This window comes from Colletes gigas, unplaced genomic scaffold, assembly GCF_013123115.1.
Source record: "Colletes gigas isolate AHSC1104 unplaced genomic scaffold, ASM1312311v1 Colletes_gigas_Sc00010, whole genome shotgun sequence".
Taxonomy (NCBI): Eukaryota; Metazoa; Arthropoda; class Insecta; order Hymenoptera; family Colletidae; genus Colletes; species Colletes gigas.
The window spans coordinates 8,417,560-8,434,246 of NW_025106639.1; the positions used below are offsets into that span (position 1 = coordinate 8,417,560).

General features: G+C 46.4%; 1 protein-coding gene across 1 annotated transcript; it reads right to left on the bottom strand.

The window, feature by feature from the left end:
- Window positions 1-11,631: 11,631 nt before the first annotated feature.
- Window positions 11,632-16,265, bottom strand: LOC122397927. Its single transcript, XM_043397426.1, has 10 exons — window positions 14,688-16,265; window positions 13,681-13,734; window positions 13,349-13,600; window positions 13,209-13,277; window positions 13,080-13,145; window positions 12,879-12,998; window positions 12,737-12,802; window positions 12,590-12,658; window positions 12,016-12,190; window positions 11,632-11,876 (listed from the first exon to the last, which is right to left on the bottom strand). Exons 1-10 carry the CDS (start codon window positions 16,263-16,265, stop codon window positions 11,632-11,634), a joined length of 2,694 nt encoding a protein of 897 aa, XP_043253361.1.
- Window positions 16,266-16,687: the final 422 nt, after the last annotated feature.

Here is a 16,687-nt window from a genome sequence, read left to right on the forward strand (position 1 = left end):
CATTATCTCATACGACGAGCCATCGTAACGACGATTACGCAACGTCCAGTTTCACCAAATTGGACCATTCGTGTTCCTCGCTTTACATATTGCAACGCGGAACGCGGCCGTAAGGTGACAAAACACGGACGCGTCGCGATCTAATCGCGGCTAATTAAGACGCCGGACGAAACTCGTAACGAGCCGCGAAATCGCCTCGAACGACGTTGCTACGTTGTTCCCTGCAATTAATCCCGGGTTAACCGTCGACGTTTTCTTGCTCGAAGCGGTCGTTTCGTTTCGCGAATCGACTTTTTACTCGCCATCCACCGCAAATCGCCGCGGTTATTTTTACACCCGTTATTTACGATTACCGAGCGAAACGGGGTCCATTTGGCTAGCAATTATCGCGCTCGGTCGGGTCGATCGTGGGGAACCTAATCGACACAAACTGTACTTTCACCTTGACCATAATCTTGATGATGCTATGGAGTATCGGGTCGTCTTGGACTGAAATTAACCGAGACGAATGCGCCGCTTTAGCGCCAATATTTACGTAAGCATATCGAAAGGGGCTACTTCAAAAAATGGATGGATAACTAGTGTCAATGTCTCTTCTTTTACTTTCGATTCGCTTCAAACGTCGAAACAAAGACCTAATTGCGCAAATGCGCTCTGTAATAGACGTTATCACGAAATTGGAAAGCGAGTGTTGGCCGACAGAAAGGATCAAGGTTGTATTTGTCAAGTTTGTTCTCGAATGCACCTGTAGCGAGCATCGACGCTAAGTAGGCCCAATCGTTGACGCTAATGGCGGCAATATGGGGCCATACGTGCTCGCGTTACCTTATCGTACTTTTTCTCACCGAGGGCGTTGCGTAATCGTCACGGGTCACTTCCCCGCGATTTGCATGCGTTACGGGTTCAGAAGATCCTCTGGCGTGGAACAGATTACGAAAACGTCGTCGTCGAGCATCAAAACACGCGTAATTCAATTTTCAAGGCGATCGCGAGCAATGACATTTGTGGAAGAAGATACGAAAAAAATTATTTAAATCCCAGTGCAAGGAGGGCTACTCCATCTTGGCGAACGTTTGCGCAATAAACGCCGCTGGTTCCAGTTCGCGATCTCGTTGCTCGTTTTTATTAACACTAATCACGTACGGAGGAAGAGGTCGATTCTATGGAAACGCGTTACGAAAGTGTTCTTTCACGGTCGGCTGTTGTTTTTATAAACGAATTAGAATTCGCTCCACGGGGATATTCTATATTATAATTAAATCCAGGAAATGATTTGCATATCTGGATCTGGCACGTGTCTAAAACGAATCCGAAACATTTGTTTCGACGCATCGAAACATAATAGAAGACGATTGCTAAATTCGTATTCGTTGAATAATTTATAAGGCTGGCTGGATCTTCGTTAATGTCTCTGAAATATTCATTGAGAGGCTATCGATTTAATCTCTACATTAAATCGTTACACGTTGACCCGATAACGTTGCACGTCGTTAAAAAATTCGAGGACTGTTTAGAAAGGAGTCGATATTTTGCAATCGGTTGGTAAATGGGAAAGATGATACAACGGACGACGTAGAAATTGATAATATTCCGCCAATCGCGATCCATACGCAATCCGTGACGAGATAAGTGGTGGAAACGAGCGCGTAAGTAGTACAGCTATTATGTGGTCGGACCGTCGTCGTTTTCCACTCGTCGTGTGGTGCCACACCGCGTCCGGATGCGTAAACGGACCAGGTATTTCAACCGCCAATATGTAGCCGTCGTTAACTTTCCAACCTCAGAGAGAGAGAGACGAGCCAATGAACAAACGAGAGACGGGGAGAGAGAGATATTTCTGGTAATTCGTTCGATGGAAAAATAAAAAGAAGCGAGTACATCGGAGAAGCCGGAAGACGTGCACTTATGTAAAATGCTGGAGGGTATCGTTTGGCCAGCGCGAAAGTCGATAGCCTTCCTGAAAGAAACAGGATGCCCCCTTCTTTTCGTGAACAAAACGGACGTTTTTGCGGGCCCTCGAATAAAAGTAGAGTACCGAGCAAAACGAAACGCGTACCCGAACCACGACGGTAAGAACGTTGCGCAACGCGCGGGTTCGAGAAGAAAGTGGATCCTCTCATTTCACTCGAACCAGTCGAGCACGATTAATTCGTAACTGGTCGGAGGAGCGGCGTCGATAATATATTCCGTCCAACGATTTCGATCGACGCGTAATATGTTACGTGTGGACGATTCGGAGACGAAAAATAAAAATTCACAATCCGCGGATTCCTTTGGAATTTTTCGCGCTCGACGAAGGAAAAACCGCGAACGGCCTTCGTGACTTTTGCAACGAGAAAGTCGCAAACAACTTTCTAGCGACGAAGAAGCGCAACAGCACAAATATCGAATATTTTATATCGAACGATCTTTAATGGTACGTCGTTCACTTACTTTTCGGTAGATCCTTCCGGTAGATCGTAGGGCTCACAGACGCGGTGTCGCGACGCGTCGTGCACGTGGTCTCGCGCACTGATCCTTCACGATCCACGCACCATGATCCAGGTTAGCAGGATTCGCGATGAGCGACGAGGATCACAATTATCACGCGCGAGATCACCGGCTGTTGCAAAACTCTAGAGGCTGGAACGACGAGATCGAGCAAAAAGAAGACGATCGATACGCACTGAACGATCCACAGCTGCCACTTTCGTCGCCGAAGGAACCGTCTTCCGTGGACGCGCTTCTTCTTATAACGATAACAGGGGCTCTCAACTCTCTCTATCGGGCGCCGCGTTATTTATTGCGTGTTTCGACACGTCGGTTCCAAGATCACCGGCGTAAAATCCGCCCGTTACCGAGTTCTCGATCGCCGTACAAAAGAGCGTCCCGGTTCCAGCCACGACCGATACCTCGAAACTCAATACGCGTCGCCTCGATGCCGGAATAGAGGCGCAGAGTCCGCCTCCATCGAACGCGAAGGAAAGTCGTCACAGGGAAATTGGTCGAACGAAACGCACGCTACTCCAACGGTGGCGTCGAAGGTGGGCGAAATTTATGGCGTAATTCCAACGCCGCGTGACTCGCGAGGCCCTAACCTTTTTTTCGACACCGTTTCCCGGGACACGACGATTGACGTGGCTTGTAATCAGGAACATACCAACGGGGACACGGTAACGCGTGTCAGGAAGAATCACGTAAGATCGGAGGAAACGTAATATACATATAATATAATAATAATAAAATATTGCAACCACGGAGGCAGAGAGTTGCGTAAAGAACGCGTAAATATTATTTGTCACCTATTTAAATTCGCTTTTACTATCCTCAACTCCTCGTACGTATAGATAATACATAGAAATAAGATTATTCTTAATTTACAGGTAATTATTTAATTACGTTGCTTAATTTTTCTAACGGAGTTCCCCGTTAATTGCACGCTGATGCTCTCGCTTTCACGCGATTCGGACGAAACGAGTTCTCGATTCGTCGTTCCAGTTTTCGACGTCCGCTTTCTCGGCTGCTTTGAATAGATCTTGACTTTGGTGATTCGTGGGCGTTCCCTGCGCCCTTGCCCGGGGATCGATCGAATCGACCGCGTCGTCGGCCGAGTTCAAAGAGTCACTTTCGCTTTTACGAGTTCGCACGGTCGCCGGGATGTGCTCCATCCTAGAAAAGCGAGCTTCCTCGGCGATTGGGTCGAATGCCTTTACGTAACTTCTGCTCGCCTCTACGTGTTACGCGTATCCACTTCTACCTGTGTTCGTGTGTAACAGTTACACGAATAGCGATGGGTACGACCGGTCATTCTGGAAACCATCGCGAAACAACCATTCGATGGTGCAAACGTTTCAATATTCTTAAAGCTTCGAACATCGAATAATTTTGTTTAATACACTCATGCCTTTCGATAAATAAATATACTACTTACTGATGTCTAAAGTGATAAACTTTTAAAAAACTATAATTTATTGCCACAAAATAATCTCACATCCGGAATCTGCGACACGGTAGCATAACATCCCCTCGGGCAAATATGAGTTTATCGTGGCAGAACTGGATTATGTCCAATGTAGAAATAAAAGACCTTTGCAGTTAGATTGGTTATCGACAACTTTCGTAAGGGGAAATTGCTCTACCCGGTCTGCCTTCTAATCGCAATCTAGCTAGTTTACAATTCTAAAAGCGGTAATTGCAACTCGATATCGATTCGTTCCCATTGCTGGGCGTATGTATACCGGCCTCACACACCGAATAAATCGTCTTTACTTTCTCCGGGTTGGCTCGGCCACGGAACTTCCGACACTCTCTTTATTTTTACGGCTCGCGACGACCACGTGTACACAAACAGTCGTCTCGCCGCGCGAATTACGTCACCGTGGTGCTTTATTTTCACATACCGACGACGGTTACGACGTCGGAGCTTTTTCCCCCCTATCGGAGAAAGCGGACGATTTTTAGCGATCCAGGAATAAACGCTTGAGCTAATTTTCGGTTCGACGAAACGAGAAATAGGAACAAAAGTGTCGGAGCTTTTCATATTATGTCACGAGATAATGGCCACGGAATGCTGGCAAGAAATCTGCAAAGAAAGTGCACTGACCGGAATCGCAAGACTCGTCGAAGAACAAAATAGGCAGCGCTAATTAGCACGATTAACCCCCTCGCGTTCGCAGTCGTTTTTCATACTCAGTTCCAAAGACTGCAAGTTTTCTCAATAATCTTTTTGGAGATTGTAGAGGATAATACTTCTGTACAATTGTATAATTTTATTAATACCTATTTCTCATAATTTATTTGATGCAATAATGTTCAATTCTTCTCTGGTTTTATGGCGCATTTTACACTTTATTTGAACAGGCCCAATCATCAAATAAATGTTAATATTCTGTAGCGTTACATATGAGATGCAATTTATTTTAACAGCAGGTGTAGTTTGTTTGTTTGTTTCGGGACGTGTACAAAGTGTGCAAGCCCGCAGACATTAATAACTATCAAACACTTGGCGTTTCGTTCCGGGAAGGCGTTGTGCAAGAATGTTTCTCGCGATTGCCGAAGAAGATCGCCTCCGTCCGCGAGGATGAGTCAATTCTGCTCACCGAGATTGCGTGTAATTGCGCTCCGAGCGTTTCTTTGCCCCGGGACGGTGCATACGGTGCAACAAAGTGCACCATTTCGCGTTTCGCAAGCCAGACATTAGACTCGGTCGATTTTCCTCCACTCTCGAAGCCATTTCACTGGAACTTGGATATTAATTGCTCGTGTAATTGTCCCCGAACCGTGTGAAATATCTATCACGTTTTCAACAAGGATCATATTGCGTAGAATAAGGATTCCTTAATTAAAATAACCGTGCATATTGAACTTCTAATTGGTACAGATACGTTAGCTTAATACGTGACGAAAGGTTGAAATTAAGGTTAAAGGTTGAATATTAGGACACCTGTTATGCACGGAATGCGATACTTATTACAGTTTTAGAAAAAGTTCCTTTTCCGGCGCGGTTTCCGTTGCACGCATTTTCAAGTACTAAAAATCCACGAATAACATTCCATATTATAAATTCCACCGTATAAAAATTCCTTGACCTAAAAATGGCAGCCGATACTCGGCGACGAGCGGCGTCCGTGCACGTCCTCGCGACGACTTTATCAACTGGTTATGCGAATAGTCGCACGATCTATTTATGTAATTGTTATACGGTCGATCTATGGAAGCGAATCGCCTCAGCTTCTTTCGCGAAAACGAACCGTGTCAACGCCAAGGAAGTAAAAGTTCGGGACGTATCTGTTCGCGGTTTAATTAATTCCGCGGAAAAAAGTTTTCCACGGTTCGATTATCGGTTGCCAGTGCTTCTTATCGGTCCCGAAACGTTCATTGGCGCGACACGTAACGAAGAAAGGATGGAAAGCGGATCCGTAGGTGGCACGGAGTAAAAGTCCTTCGCATTATTCGATTACGTAACTCGTGTAACGCGGACGTGTGAGATTTCCGGATGAAAGGGTACACGGTCCAAGACCTTAAACTTTCCAGACGCGGTTCGCGTTTCAGCTGCTTGGAAAAAGAATTCTATAGAGCGTAGAGAACGTAATCGAACAAAGCGTAAAAGAGAGATCTATCGTTTTGGAAACGTTAAAGACGTTTTTATTGCAATCGTGGATAACAATTTGCGATACAATGGTCGTTCGTGTGTTCCCTTGGATGCTGTCCGTAAATCTATCTAAAGTAAAAATGAAAACAAATGGGCAGCGTCGTAGGAACCGATCACAATGAGAATCCACGTAGCACGCCTCGTGATCGTTTGTAAATTATGCATTCGTGCGGTAAATGCAACGTGCCGTTATCCCACTTAAGTAATTAATAGTTGCTGGTAGGTGTCAACAGCGACAAAAAGCTACTTGATCATGGTATCGGATTGGCATGGATCTTGGTTTATCGGTCAATAGAAGTACAGCCGATCGATCTTCTGAAGTTGGTTCATGGATGATTCTTAGCCACCCCGACCGAGGCCACGAGTCTTTGTACGGCTGCCATACTCGTGTCCCTCAGGGCCCTCGTCGCTGGTAATTAGGCTGGAAAAAGAAATTGATCAAATAAGAACGAAGGACGAATAATCGTGACTATTCATGAAGCGAGACAGAGACTGGAGAGGCCAGAGGTGTGACAGGCGAGACGTTTGTAGTTGGTTGCATGCATAATAGTGATAGAAACGGCACATATCAATTACCAATCGTTAATAACATCGAGGGATCATTGTCTCATAAATAGGCAATGTGATACAGCATCCGTGTGATTTATTATCAATTGTTAAAAAGTCACTTAACTAATGATCTCGTAAATCAGTTCTCTATAACAATTCCTTTCATTATATCGATATCTTCTTTGTCATAATTGCACGCTAGTTATAAGCAGGAGAGTCGAGTGAGCATCATGCATATTTCATCGTATCTATTTAATTCTTTTACTACTAAAATTATTATGAACCTTACTTAAGATATTAATAAATATCGGTATCGCGAACGTTGCTGGATCGCCTCGACAAAAGGGTCAAACGCGAGTATCGTTTACACGATCAACGTTCGACTTTACTCATGGCCACGGAGTCGCTGATCCAATTATGTAGAATTATCCGATGATCTACTAACACATTATCGCAGAGAGAAGAAATTGAAGGATCATTTTCATTGCGTACGTTAGAACGCCACTTTTTCCGATCGTCGTTCATTCTTTAGAAGAAAAAGAAACGTAGTTATCTCTTTTCGTTTTTGAATTATTAATTTACGGACACGACAAACACTATTTAATTCGCAGAGGATATTTTTTGCGATTCTACAGCGACTTACGATCATGTGTTTCTTACATAACACACCTAACGGGTCTTGGCCAATGTTCGCGGTCCACAGATGTTCTTTAGAGCTCTATTCTTAGGCTTTTATTGTTTAATATCTAGTTCAACGTATAACTATGTGCGCCAGAGTTCGTGTCTGCTAGGTTTAACGTAAACGCAAAGAAACACGCCTTTTTCCGTCGTCGTTGCGTCCACTGGAATCCTAAAAATCCTTGATCCTCGTCGAGAATCAGCTCGCGAATCTGTGTCGCGTTGTTTATTCTCGTCTGCTCTCTTCATAATCTTTCCTACGATTATTGCGACATTCTGTATGATCCTTGTCTTTCCTTTTGTTCAGTCTCCTACGTGAAACGTGTACGAAACTCTTGTTTCCGGTTTGAAGAGTCTAGTTCGCCTTATTTTTAATTCTCCGTGTTTAGATTGTAACTTTAAGCTTCACGCCTCACCGTGACAGAAGTTATTCCTTATAAAAACAATAACGACCACTTTCTAGCGGTTGCAAAACGACGGTCATTCTTGCCGAAGCCCAGAAAGATCTCGATTATAAATATTCATCGCGGTGACGAGCTTGACGCGAAATCGAAAACGATTGACGAGTGAGAAATTGACTGCACCTTTTGCAACAATTTGCTCCTAGCGGCTTTCTTCGTTTCGTCATAGAAATTTACATCGCATTCTTCTCGTACGAATCAGGACGAACATGTTGCACAGTCCGAAACGATAAAGGCGAGAGCCAGAGCGTGGACGTTTCGCAAATACGGTCCAAGGGTCAAACGAGGTCCTAAGAGCGGCAAAAACGGCTTTCTTTTCAGAATAGAAAGTGAATGGCCTTCGGGGCCCAGTAGCCAATCTCCGAGCCGTATTATTATACACAAAAAATGAAGATAAAAAACAAGGAAAATGTCCGACCAGTTATCTAGTTCAATTTAGAATGCTTTATCGCTGTTCGTCGCCTCGATTGCAGTTCGTTTAATTTCGCCAGCGATTTCGCGTGATCCCCATCGAGATAAAAAATGATAAATGTCGCGAACCGAAGTCGTAAAATTATGACGACGATCCAGGGACCGGTTCGGTCGAGGGAATTAGCGAGATCGTCGTAGGTTTGATTCTTTGAACCCGGCGATAACGTTCTTGCCGCGCATTGAAATCACCGGACTCGCAGTCCCCACTTATGTTACGTTCACTACTTTATTATCCAACTATCTACTTGTTGCCTTACGCGTTGTTCATTTGTGATATTTTCTTGCAACATTCATTATAATTCTATTTCCTTCGTTAGTTAATAGATTTACGTCAACGGGTTGTTTCTCAAGGGATTCAAAAGTACTCGACTGCAAACTCCGGTTGAAACTTTCTATCGATAAAACAATGCAACGATTCTAGTAATTGGAACTAACTTTGTAGATTATATTTTTGGTGGTTTTGTGCATATTTCACTTGCTTAAATATTCGAGCACTCGGAAGTGAAAACCGGAAAATGTTAAAAAGGAAACAAAATTTTCTCGATCGCGCGGATCGCGTGTTATCAGTGCAACCGGGGAATTGGGTAGCACCGTGACTTTCACGGTTCGATAACGACATTGCCAAGTGTACGAGTAGATAACACGCAGACCGGGTGAGCGTATCGCGTGGGCGGTGTTCGCGAATGAACGGAAGTATATCTTCCGCGATTATTCATAGGTCAAACGGTGAAATGTACTTTCACCTTTCGGGCGCTAGAAGCGATTCCAGTGATCGATAAGGATTCGGATGCAAGGCGAGTTTGCTTCCCTGATGCCGGCGAAAGAGATCGCGTCGATCGGTGAAATTTGTTATTAACGATCCAGCTAAAATTCCGATTTAACGAAGCGGATCGTGACATAATTTAACGTGCAAATTCCATACACGGTATTTAAGAGCAAAGAAATAAATATGCGCCTCGTAATCGATTTCTACTTTGTCCATAAAACATAAAAATTATTATCTTCGTCTAATAAAATGCTTGTTTCGTTTATAAGACATTATACAACTTGGACAGATTAAATCAACTACTGCAACATTTTTATTTAGAATTTGTGGAATTTAGTTTCGAACAAGAAACTCGTAAAAGGGTGGATAAATCGAAAATGGCCTAGGGCTTGACTGGGAAACATTCAGAATTAAATTTTTCAATTACGTCTGAGATAACTTGTAATAACGCGATGCAGTCGTAACGCGTGTCGTTTCCATCGACAGGAAAAAGTTAACGCGCCTTATGTTCGACGACGGAGAGCTTTCATTCTTTCGCGACAACTTATGGCATCTGCGTCGATTATGCGTGCCCGGCGATAGTAAAACTGAACCGAAACCGCCCGTGAGAATGTTCGCGATTCATCGACCAAGCTTTTCATTCACCACGCCTCGTAGATTAGACGTAATCGCGGTGAAATCGACGGGGTGCATCGATTAATGGATTCTGCGTCGTGACGCAACCCGATGGCCGTGCAACGATTACGAAATACGCGTCGAGCCGTGTATGTCCGCCCGAAATTAAGTAGCCACCCACGAAAGCTTTTAAATCACAGCTCTTTCTTAGCCTGTAGGGTCCAGAGAGTAATTTAGGTGCACGTGCAGGGGATCTTTAAAGGTGTAGGTACGATTAGAAAAAAGAGTCTTCAGAATTTGAGAAATATGTCGTGATTCAAGGGCTACTCTATTTATATTTTTATTTATTTGTTAGGTGAACTGTAGCCCTTCGATACAGGTGGTACGAACAATAGAAAAGTGTGTACAGAAAGTAAAGATATAATACATAAATAAAATATAGTAATACATACAGTAAAATAAAGTAGAATAAAAGCCAAGCGGAGATAAAGATGTACAGTAATAGATAGAGTTAATTATTCTAGCGACGGAGAGTCTGAAGGGGTCAGAATTAATAATTGATTAAAATAATTAGTGCATGACGATTGATCGACGTCGTTCGCCATTTTCGAGACCCGATTGTATTTACATTTCAAAGTTTTCGCCTTCTATTAATCGATGAAGCGATTGAATGCAATTTATCGAGTTCCGTGGGCGGTGAGAGTCGATCAACGACCCGATCCTCTCCTTTTCGGGGCAAACAACAATCGTTGCGTCACGTGAGAAATTGCATCTGCTCCGATCGTGAAGGGAACGTCCGGTTTTGTTCTGTTCTCCCTTTTTCGGGCCACGTAATTCGCCGTCTCGTAACGTGACGCACACGCCCTGCCACTTATGGCCGATTTCTGGTGGAATATTTCGCGAAACGCACGTCTACGAAAGATTCTCGATCTCTTCCTCGGTAGAAAGTGTGGGATCGATCATTTCTGGGGAACCGTAAGTAGGTGATTTTGGAAAGTCCGTTCTCCGGGCTGATAAACAACAACTTTACGCCGAATTAAAGTTTTTTCGAACAACAAAGGTAATCAGGAGTCGTCTCGATCTATGATCTTAACACCTATCTCCTTTTGTCAGCTAGATTTTATCAGAATAATCAAGATACTTTCGTGGACCGCGACCGGTCCAGATTTTCGCTCCCTTTATGTTCTCGTTGCGCAACTTCAGGGCGCCTCCACATTTGTCGCGCCTTAATTATGAAAGTATAACGTAACGTTGACGCAATCGACGAACGAGCACGTTGTTCGTTTCATCGGTTACCGAATACTGCCTTTTTCCCCGGCGATTCAATTCATCGCAAGAATTACGGAACTCCTTTGAAAGAATCGATTACGCCCTGAACAAGTATGTTTCTTCGCCACGTATGTCAGAGGCCGCGTGTCACGGAAGCGATCGTCGAGATCAGATCGTTAGCTAAGGGTCACATGCCCAATTGTAGAAGTTTTCGATAGCAAATCATTATATCATCTCATCTCGAGTGCTTACAGTCCACGTGGAGTGAGGGAAAGGGTGTTAAGTGATACATTTTCTATTGTTTAAAAATCACCTGTGCAACTAACGCTTAATTCCGGATTAGGATGGCCGCGAAACACAAAAGTCGAGTCGCGTTTGGTCGATCGGAACGAATCGAAGTCGAATCAGGTCGAATTGAAAGTAACTCTGCTCGATGACGTGTCCTGCATCCTTGAATTATATTCGTAATGAATAATTACCTGTGTGCCCACGTAACCTCGGTCGTTGCACGATAACACCTAATCGTAATTTCGTTTCACTTCGCTAAACCGTTCTAAACATCATTTCCAATTTATTATTCACAAGCGACGTTTGTACAGAGGGAGATGGTCTATGGTGTTTTCAGACGTCAGAATTCGTCTAAACTACCCCCTTGAAACGTTTCAATTAGCTTTCAGTAATGAAAGACGAATCTAAAAGGTTGTCACTCTTTGCCTGGATCGTCGCTGCGGCGTACCAGTGCTTCCGGTTTGGGTCAGACGCGGAGGGGTCTCGTAAGAGGCTGGCGTGCCATAAGAGGGGCGGGGTGGACCGTACACGGGTTTTTCCGGTTCCTGCGAACTGTTCGAGGAAGCAGCCAGGAGACCCGAAAATGAGGTTATCAAAGAGGCAACCAGCTTTAATATTGCGTTAAAGATAGCTTTGATCGAGGAACCGACCATGGCGAGTGGGTTTTCCGGCTCCCCACCTTGCTGGAAAGTTGACAAGTACATTGTTATGAGAGAGGGATCTTCGATTTGTTACGAGTCATGCGAGTGCAGGAGAAAAGTAGGAAAAGAAACGTGTGCGTTTCGAAGGAGACTGGATCGTCGAAGGTGCCATACTCACAGGACGATAAGAGTCGCCGCCATAGTTCGTGGGGGCTGCGTAGGTGTCCCTTTGGCCGCCGCTGGATCCTGCGCTGGTCCCGGCGACCGATCCTGCGACCACCGCCTTCACGAGGCTCGTTATGTCCGATTTGCCTTTGCCGTTCTGGAATACGTCCAGAAATAAGAGAAGCATTAACGAGGGTTCTTGGATAATCGGAACGTTTGATATTCGGTATTAAATTGCAGCCACTTTGTGTTTTGGCGTCGTTAACCCTCATTTGGCGACTTCAAAGTGATGTGTTCGAGCCAATTTTGACGAAGATAATATGGTACTTTAAAATACATCAAATTGACGTCACCAGTTGATGGTTAACTCTGGTACAAAGAGCTCAGGGTTCAGTTTAACCCATAGAAACTCGATCAGAGACCTTGTATAGGAATTAGAAGAGACTTTAAGTCGAGACGTTGGTTCACGGTGGTATATACGAGACTGGTTTATTGGTGAAACGATCAATTTATTGGTGAAAGACAACGATCGGTTAACAGAAAGGTCAATGCGTACTTTGCTAAGACTAGAGACGACTCCGGCGACCAGGTTAGTCAGCGGCGGCATCTTCCCAGGCGCGGGCGGCTGAAAATAAAGACGGACGATGACGATTACGTGCTCGAGAATCGCTTTCGAAGAGACTACGTTAGTTGTAATTATTACCTCGAGCAGGGGGCCAAGGAATGTTTTTACCAGGGCGCCCACGGACGATCCACCTTGTCCAGGGGGCTGAAATTCACGCGTTAGCCTCCGCCATTAACGATCGTGAGCGTAATCCTCGATTGCTAAAAAGAGTTATATTTACGTGGCTGCTCTGGTGGCTCAGCGGAACGATCAGGGGGCCTGAGAGGGGCCCGATCAACGGCGCGCTCAGTTGGAGGAGCGGTGTCAGAATCGCTGCAGAGTCCCTGCGTCCTTCCGGGCCCTGAAACAGATCTCCTTACTGTCTTTGTTTCGATCATTACCTTGTCCTCCCGCGCTGAGAAATCGCTTGGCAACTCACTGCGCTGAGCTGCAGCAAGATGGGCACCAACAGTCCAGGGATATCGACGCCAGGATTCTCTCCGTCTCCCTAAAAACACGAACGTTTCACCTCGACGTCGGTTCGTCGCTTTCCGGGGATTTCAAGTTTTACCTCCGACAGCTCTTCCAGAAGCGGAAGACCAGCCTGGAGCACGTCGCGGATATCTGCGTCGGATTCCGGCTGAAGGAAAAGCGTTAAACGTTTATAATGTTCGAGTATTAGAGATACGATCGCGCGATCAACGATCTTACGTCGCTGAGATCGTCCAAGATCGGAGCGGCGAGTTGAAGCAAAGAGATCACGGCTTGAACGGAACCACCCGGTTCCTCCTCCTCCGAGGACTCGGACTCCGAACTGCCGCTCTCGTCGGCGCTGTCCTCTTTGGACTCGTTTTTGTTGTCCCCGCCATTGTCGTCGTCGTCGTCGCCGCCATTCGCATCGCCGTCGTCGCCGTCTTCGTCGCTGGTCTTCTCGCTGCCGCTGTCGTCGTCGTCGTCGTCGTCCTATAAATTCAGATTTCCCCGAATAAAGAAATCGCCTAAGGGATTGTCGTTAGTAGAACTATGGTCGAAAGCAAACGTACCTCGAGCCGTTGCGCCAGAATCGTCCGATTACGATTTCCCTGTCGCGAAGAGGACTGAAATAAACACAATCGACTTCAATAAGTTTCCATCGAGCGTACGTTTCGTGCGTTTCCACGCACGGTTCGCTGACCAACGGAAACGAAGTCACCGATCCCTCGGGGGGCGTGCAGATTCGGTCGAGCGAGCAGAAAAATTCGCGACGATATATTTTTCGGGTTGCAAAACGTCACTGCGAACCTTGCCGCCACAAAATAATTCACATTCTCTGCACTTCGATTTTTCGAGTCCTATACACGCACGAGGCACTTTCAACTTTATCGAACACGGGCGCGCGAAATATCCAGCCGTAAAAATGGCGTCGATATCCGCGGTATTCGGCTAGCTTCTTAACCGTTAATTTCTTTTAATCGCATTTGTTCGCGGCGCTCCTTTCACCGCCCTAATTAGCTTAAATGACGGTTCTCGTTCTGTTCGTGCTTCTCTCTACACCGGACTACTTTGACACGCGCGTTCCTTTCTCCGCTTTAATCGTCGCAATTTGCGGTTGTCCGTGTCTGATCGCACCCAGACTACTTTTACTCGCTGCGCAGTCCAGTTGAATTAGCCTTTTCACGGGAAAGGTATTCAAATTTTGAGGTTCTCGAAACATACGACCGACCGTGCGTATCGAAAGTTTGCAAAAGTAGCACTTTCTTCGCGAACACCGGACATTTCGAAGGCAAAATTAAATAATTAACGCTTGTAACGCTAATGAAACTCGCCTAAAAGTTACACAGAGTGTTCGACCACCCCTGGGAATAATTGTAATTGGAGATTATAGAGGCCAAAATAGGACGAAAATCAAGAATACCAATTTGTTGATGGAGGCTTCGTTAAAAAGTTATTAACGCTCAAAGTTCCATCCGTACTGAATTTTTCATACAAAAATGATTTTTCCAGGGGTGGCCTATATACATCACCCTGATTTGGGCGTTTCTAATTCGACCGGACTAACGAGCGAACTTACCGGTCGTTCGGGGTAAGTCTGCGTCCTTTGGGGGGTGGTGAACTTCTGAGTGGTGACCTTCTGTTGCTTGAGCGGGGGTGGTGTCAGGTCCACGGGCAAGGTGTCGTTCTTCCTGAGCGTCAGGAAAGCCTTGATGAGCCTGCTGATCGTCGACGGTCGTTTCGGAGTCTTCTCTGTCTTCTGCGGTTGCTTGCTCGAGCTCTCCTTCTTCTTCTTCTCTTGCTTCTTCTTTTCGTTCCTGTTCAACGATTCCGTCACCTGACTTCCATCATCGAACACCACGTTGATCTGTCCCGACTCGTTCGTGATCGTGTAATTCGTGTCGAAATAGGGCGGGAACTGATCAGGGGGATTCCTGGTGGGCACCGCGTAGTATTTGTCCTTCTCCGTCTTCAGGGTGGTCGGTTCGCTGGTATCCTCGCGCGTGATCGTGATCACCGCCTCGAAGGGGAGCCTGAAGAGCGGCTTCAACGGGCTCGATACGTTCTTCTGGCTGGTCAGATCCACGCTCTTCACCGGCAACGGGATCTCGTCGTTGAAGATCAATGGTCTCAGAGTGGTGAACACGACGTCCGAGGGCTGAAGGCCGATATTGTTGGAGATGTTCCTCTCGACACCGTCGAAGAAGTACCTCGTAACGAACGGATCGTTGGGGAACTTGATGCTGTCGATGGTGGTCACAGGAAGGTACGTCCGCGGGGGCGGGGAGACCGTGTTGAAGTTCTTGAAGATGTCGTTGCCCTTTATGTCCAAGACAGGCCCGAAATCGGGGAACGATGGGACGAACAGGTGCTCCGCGCCTCCCACTTTCAACGAGTTCGCTGCCTCGAAGGCTTCCTTCAAGTCCTGCTCCTTGAACCTGGGCCTCGGAACATTAATATTCGCGGTTATCGCTAGAGGGCTGTGAATCGTAGTATCCGCTACCCCGAGAGTCGCGAAGGTCGAAAAAGGCTGTCGATTTCCCAGCCCGTTGTTCGCCGCGTTGGGCAAATTCGAAATTGCGATCAGCTTCTCCTTAGGCGTAGAGAAATTCGTCAGTCTAGGAGGAACCCTGGTGTTGTCAGGTTGGCGACCATTTTCCGCGGGCCTTACGGTCCCGAAGTTCATGTTGCGCTCCAAGTTTCTCGGGTCCCCGTAATTTCTAACGTTCTCCGCGTACCTGGAGTTCCCCATGTTCATCGCGGTGGCGTATACTCGCGTGTTCCCCGATTGCTTGGCGTTCTCAACGACCCTGAATCCCGAATTGTTTCGCGACTGCTTAACGTTGCTGGGATTTCTGACATTCTCGGAGGCCTTTGGCGTCTCCTTCACCGCGGCCAACGTGATGTTTATCTTGGACGCCATCAGTCCCATCACGTACTTCGCCCAGGCCACCAGATCGTCCTTGGTCGCGATCTTCAACGGCAGCTGGATCTCCAGGACCTTCGGGGCGTTGGAGAACCCGTTCTTCCCGTCGCCGGAGGCGTCCCCGGGCGATCGTTTCGTGGGTGGCGCGGGCATCGAGATCACCAGATTGGTGGCCAGGAGCGCGAGGACCGGAAACGACCTCGGCGACCCCCTCGACAGTAAAAACAACATTCTGAACGGTTTCCACTTTCGTCCGGAACAAATATCGATCTCTCTAACGGCGACTAAAGTACAGGCGGTCGCTATCGATCGTCGCGAACTCGTTCGACGAATTCATTTCCGCACAACGGGCGCGCCGTGCGCCTCGATCACTGCGTTTCCGGAACCGGCCGCGTGTTCCCCATTGTTCGCGAACGGGAACGGAACTTGACGACTGGGAAAATAATAGAATGAAAAAATCGATCGTGAAACGCGACGGTAGAAACTGAGAGGATCCGTGGAAAAAGCGATTGTTTTATAGTGGACGTGCCATCGATCGTCCCTTTCCTTCCTGATCGTGGAAGCGTGCACTTTTCCCGTGCATCGTCCACCTCGATCGGGATATTGGCATTCCTAATGACAGTGCAACGCGCCGCTGCAAGTGCGTTCACTTC

Excerpts from the sequence above, each read along its gene's own strand:
- LOC122397927 (XM_043397426.1), bottom strand. The coding sequence starts at position 16,265 with ATGTTGTTTTTACTGTCGAGGGGGTCGCCGAGGTCGTTTCCGGTCCTC. Across the intron at positions 13,735-14,687 it reads AGACTTACCCCGAACGACCG|TCCTCTTCGCGACAGGGAAA; the intron begins GTAAGTTCGCTC and ends TGTTTATTTCAG. Across the intron at positions 12,191-12,589 it reads TCGTCTCTAGTCTTAGCAAA|AACGGCAAAGGCAAATCGGA; the intron begins GTACGCATTGAC and ends GACGTATTCCAG.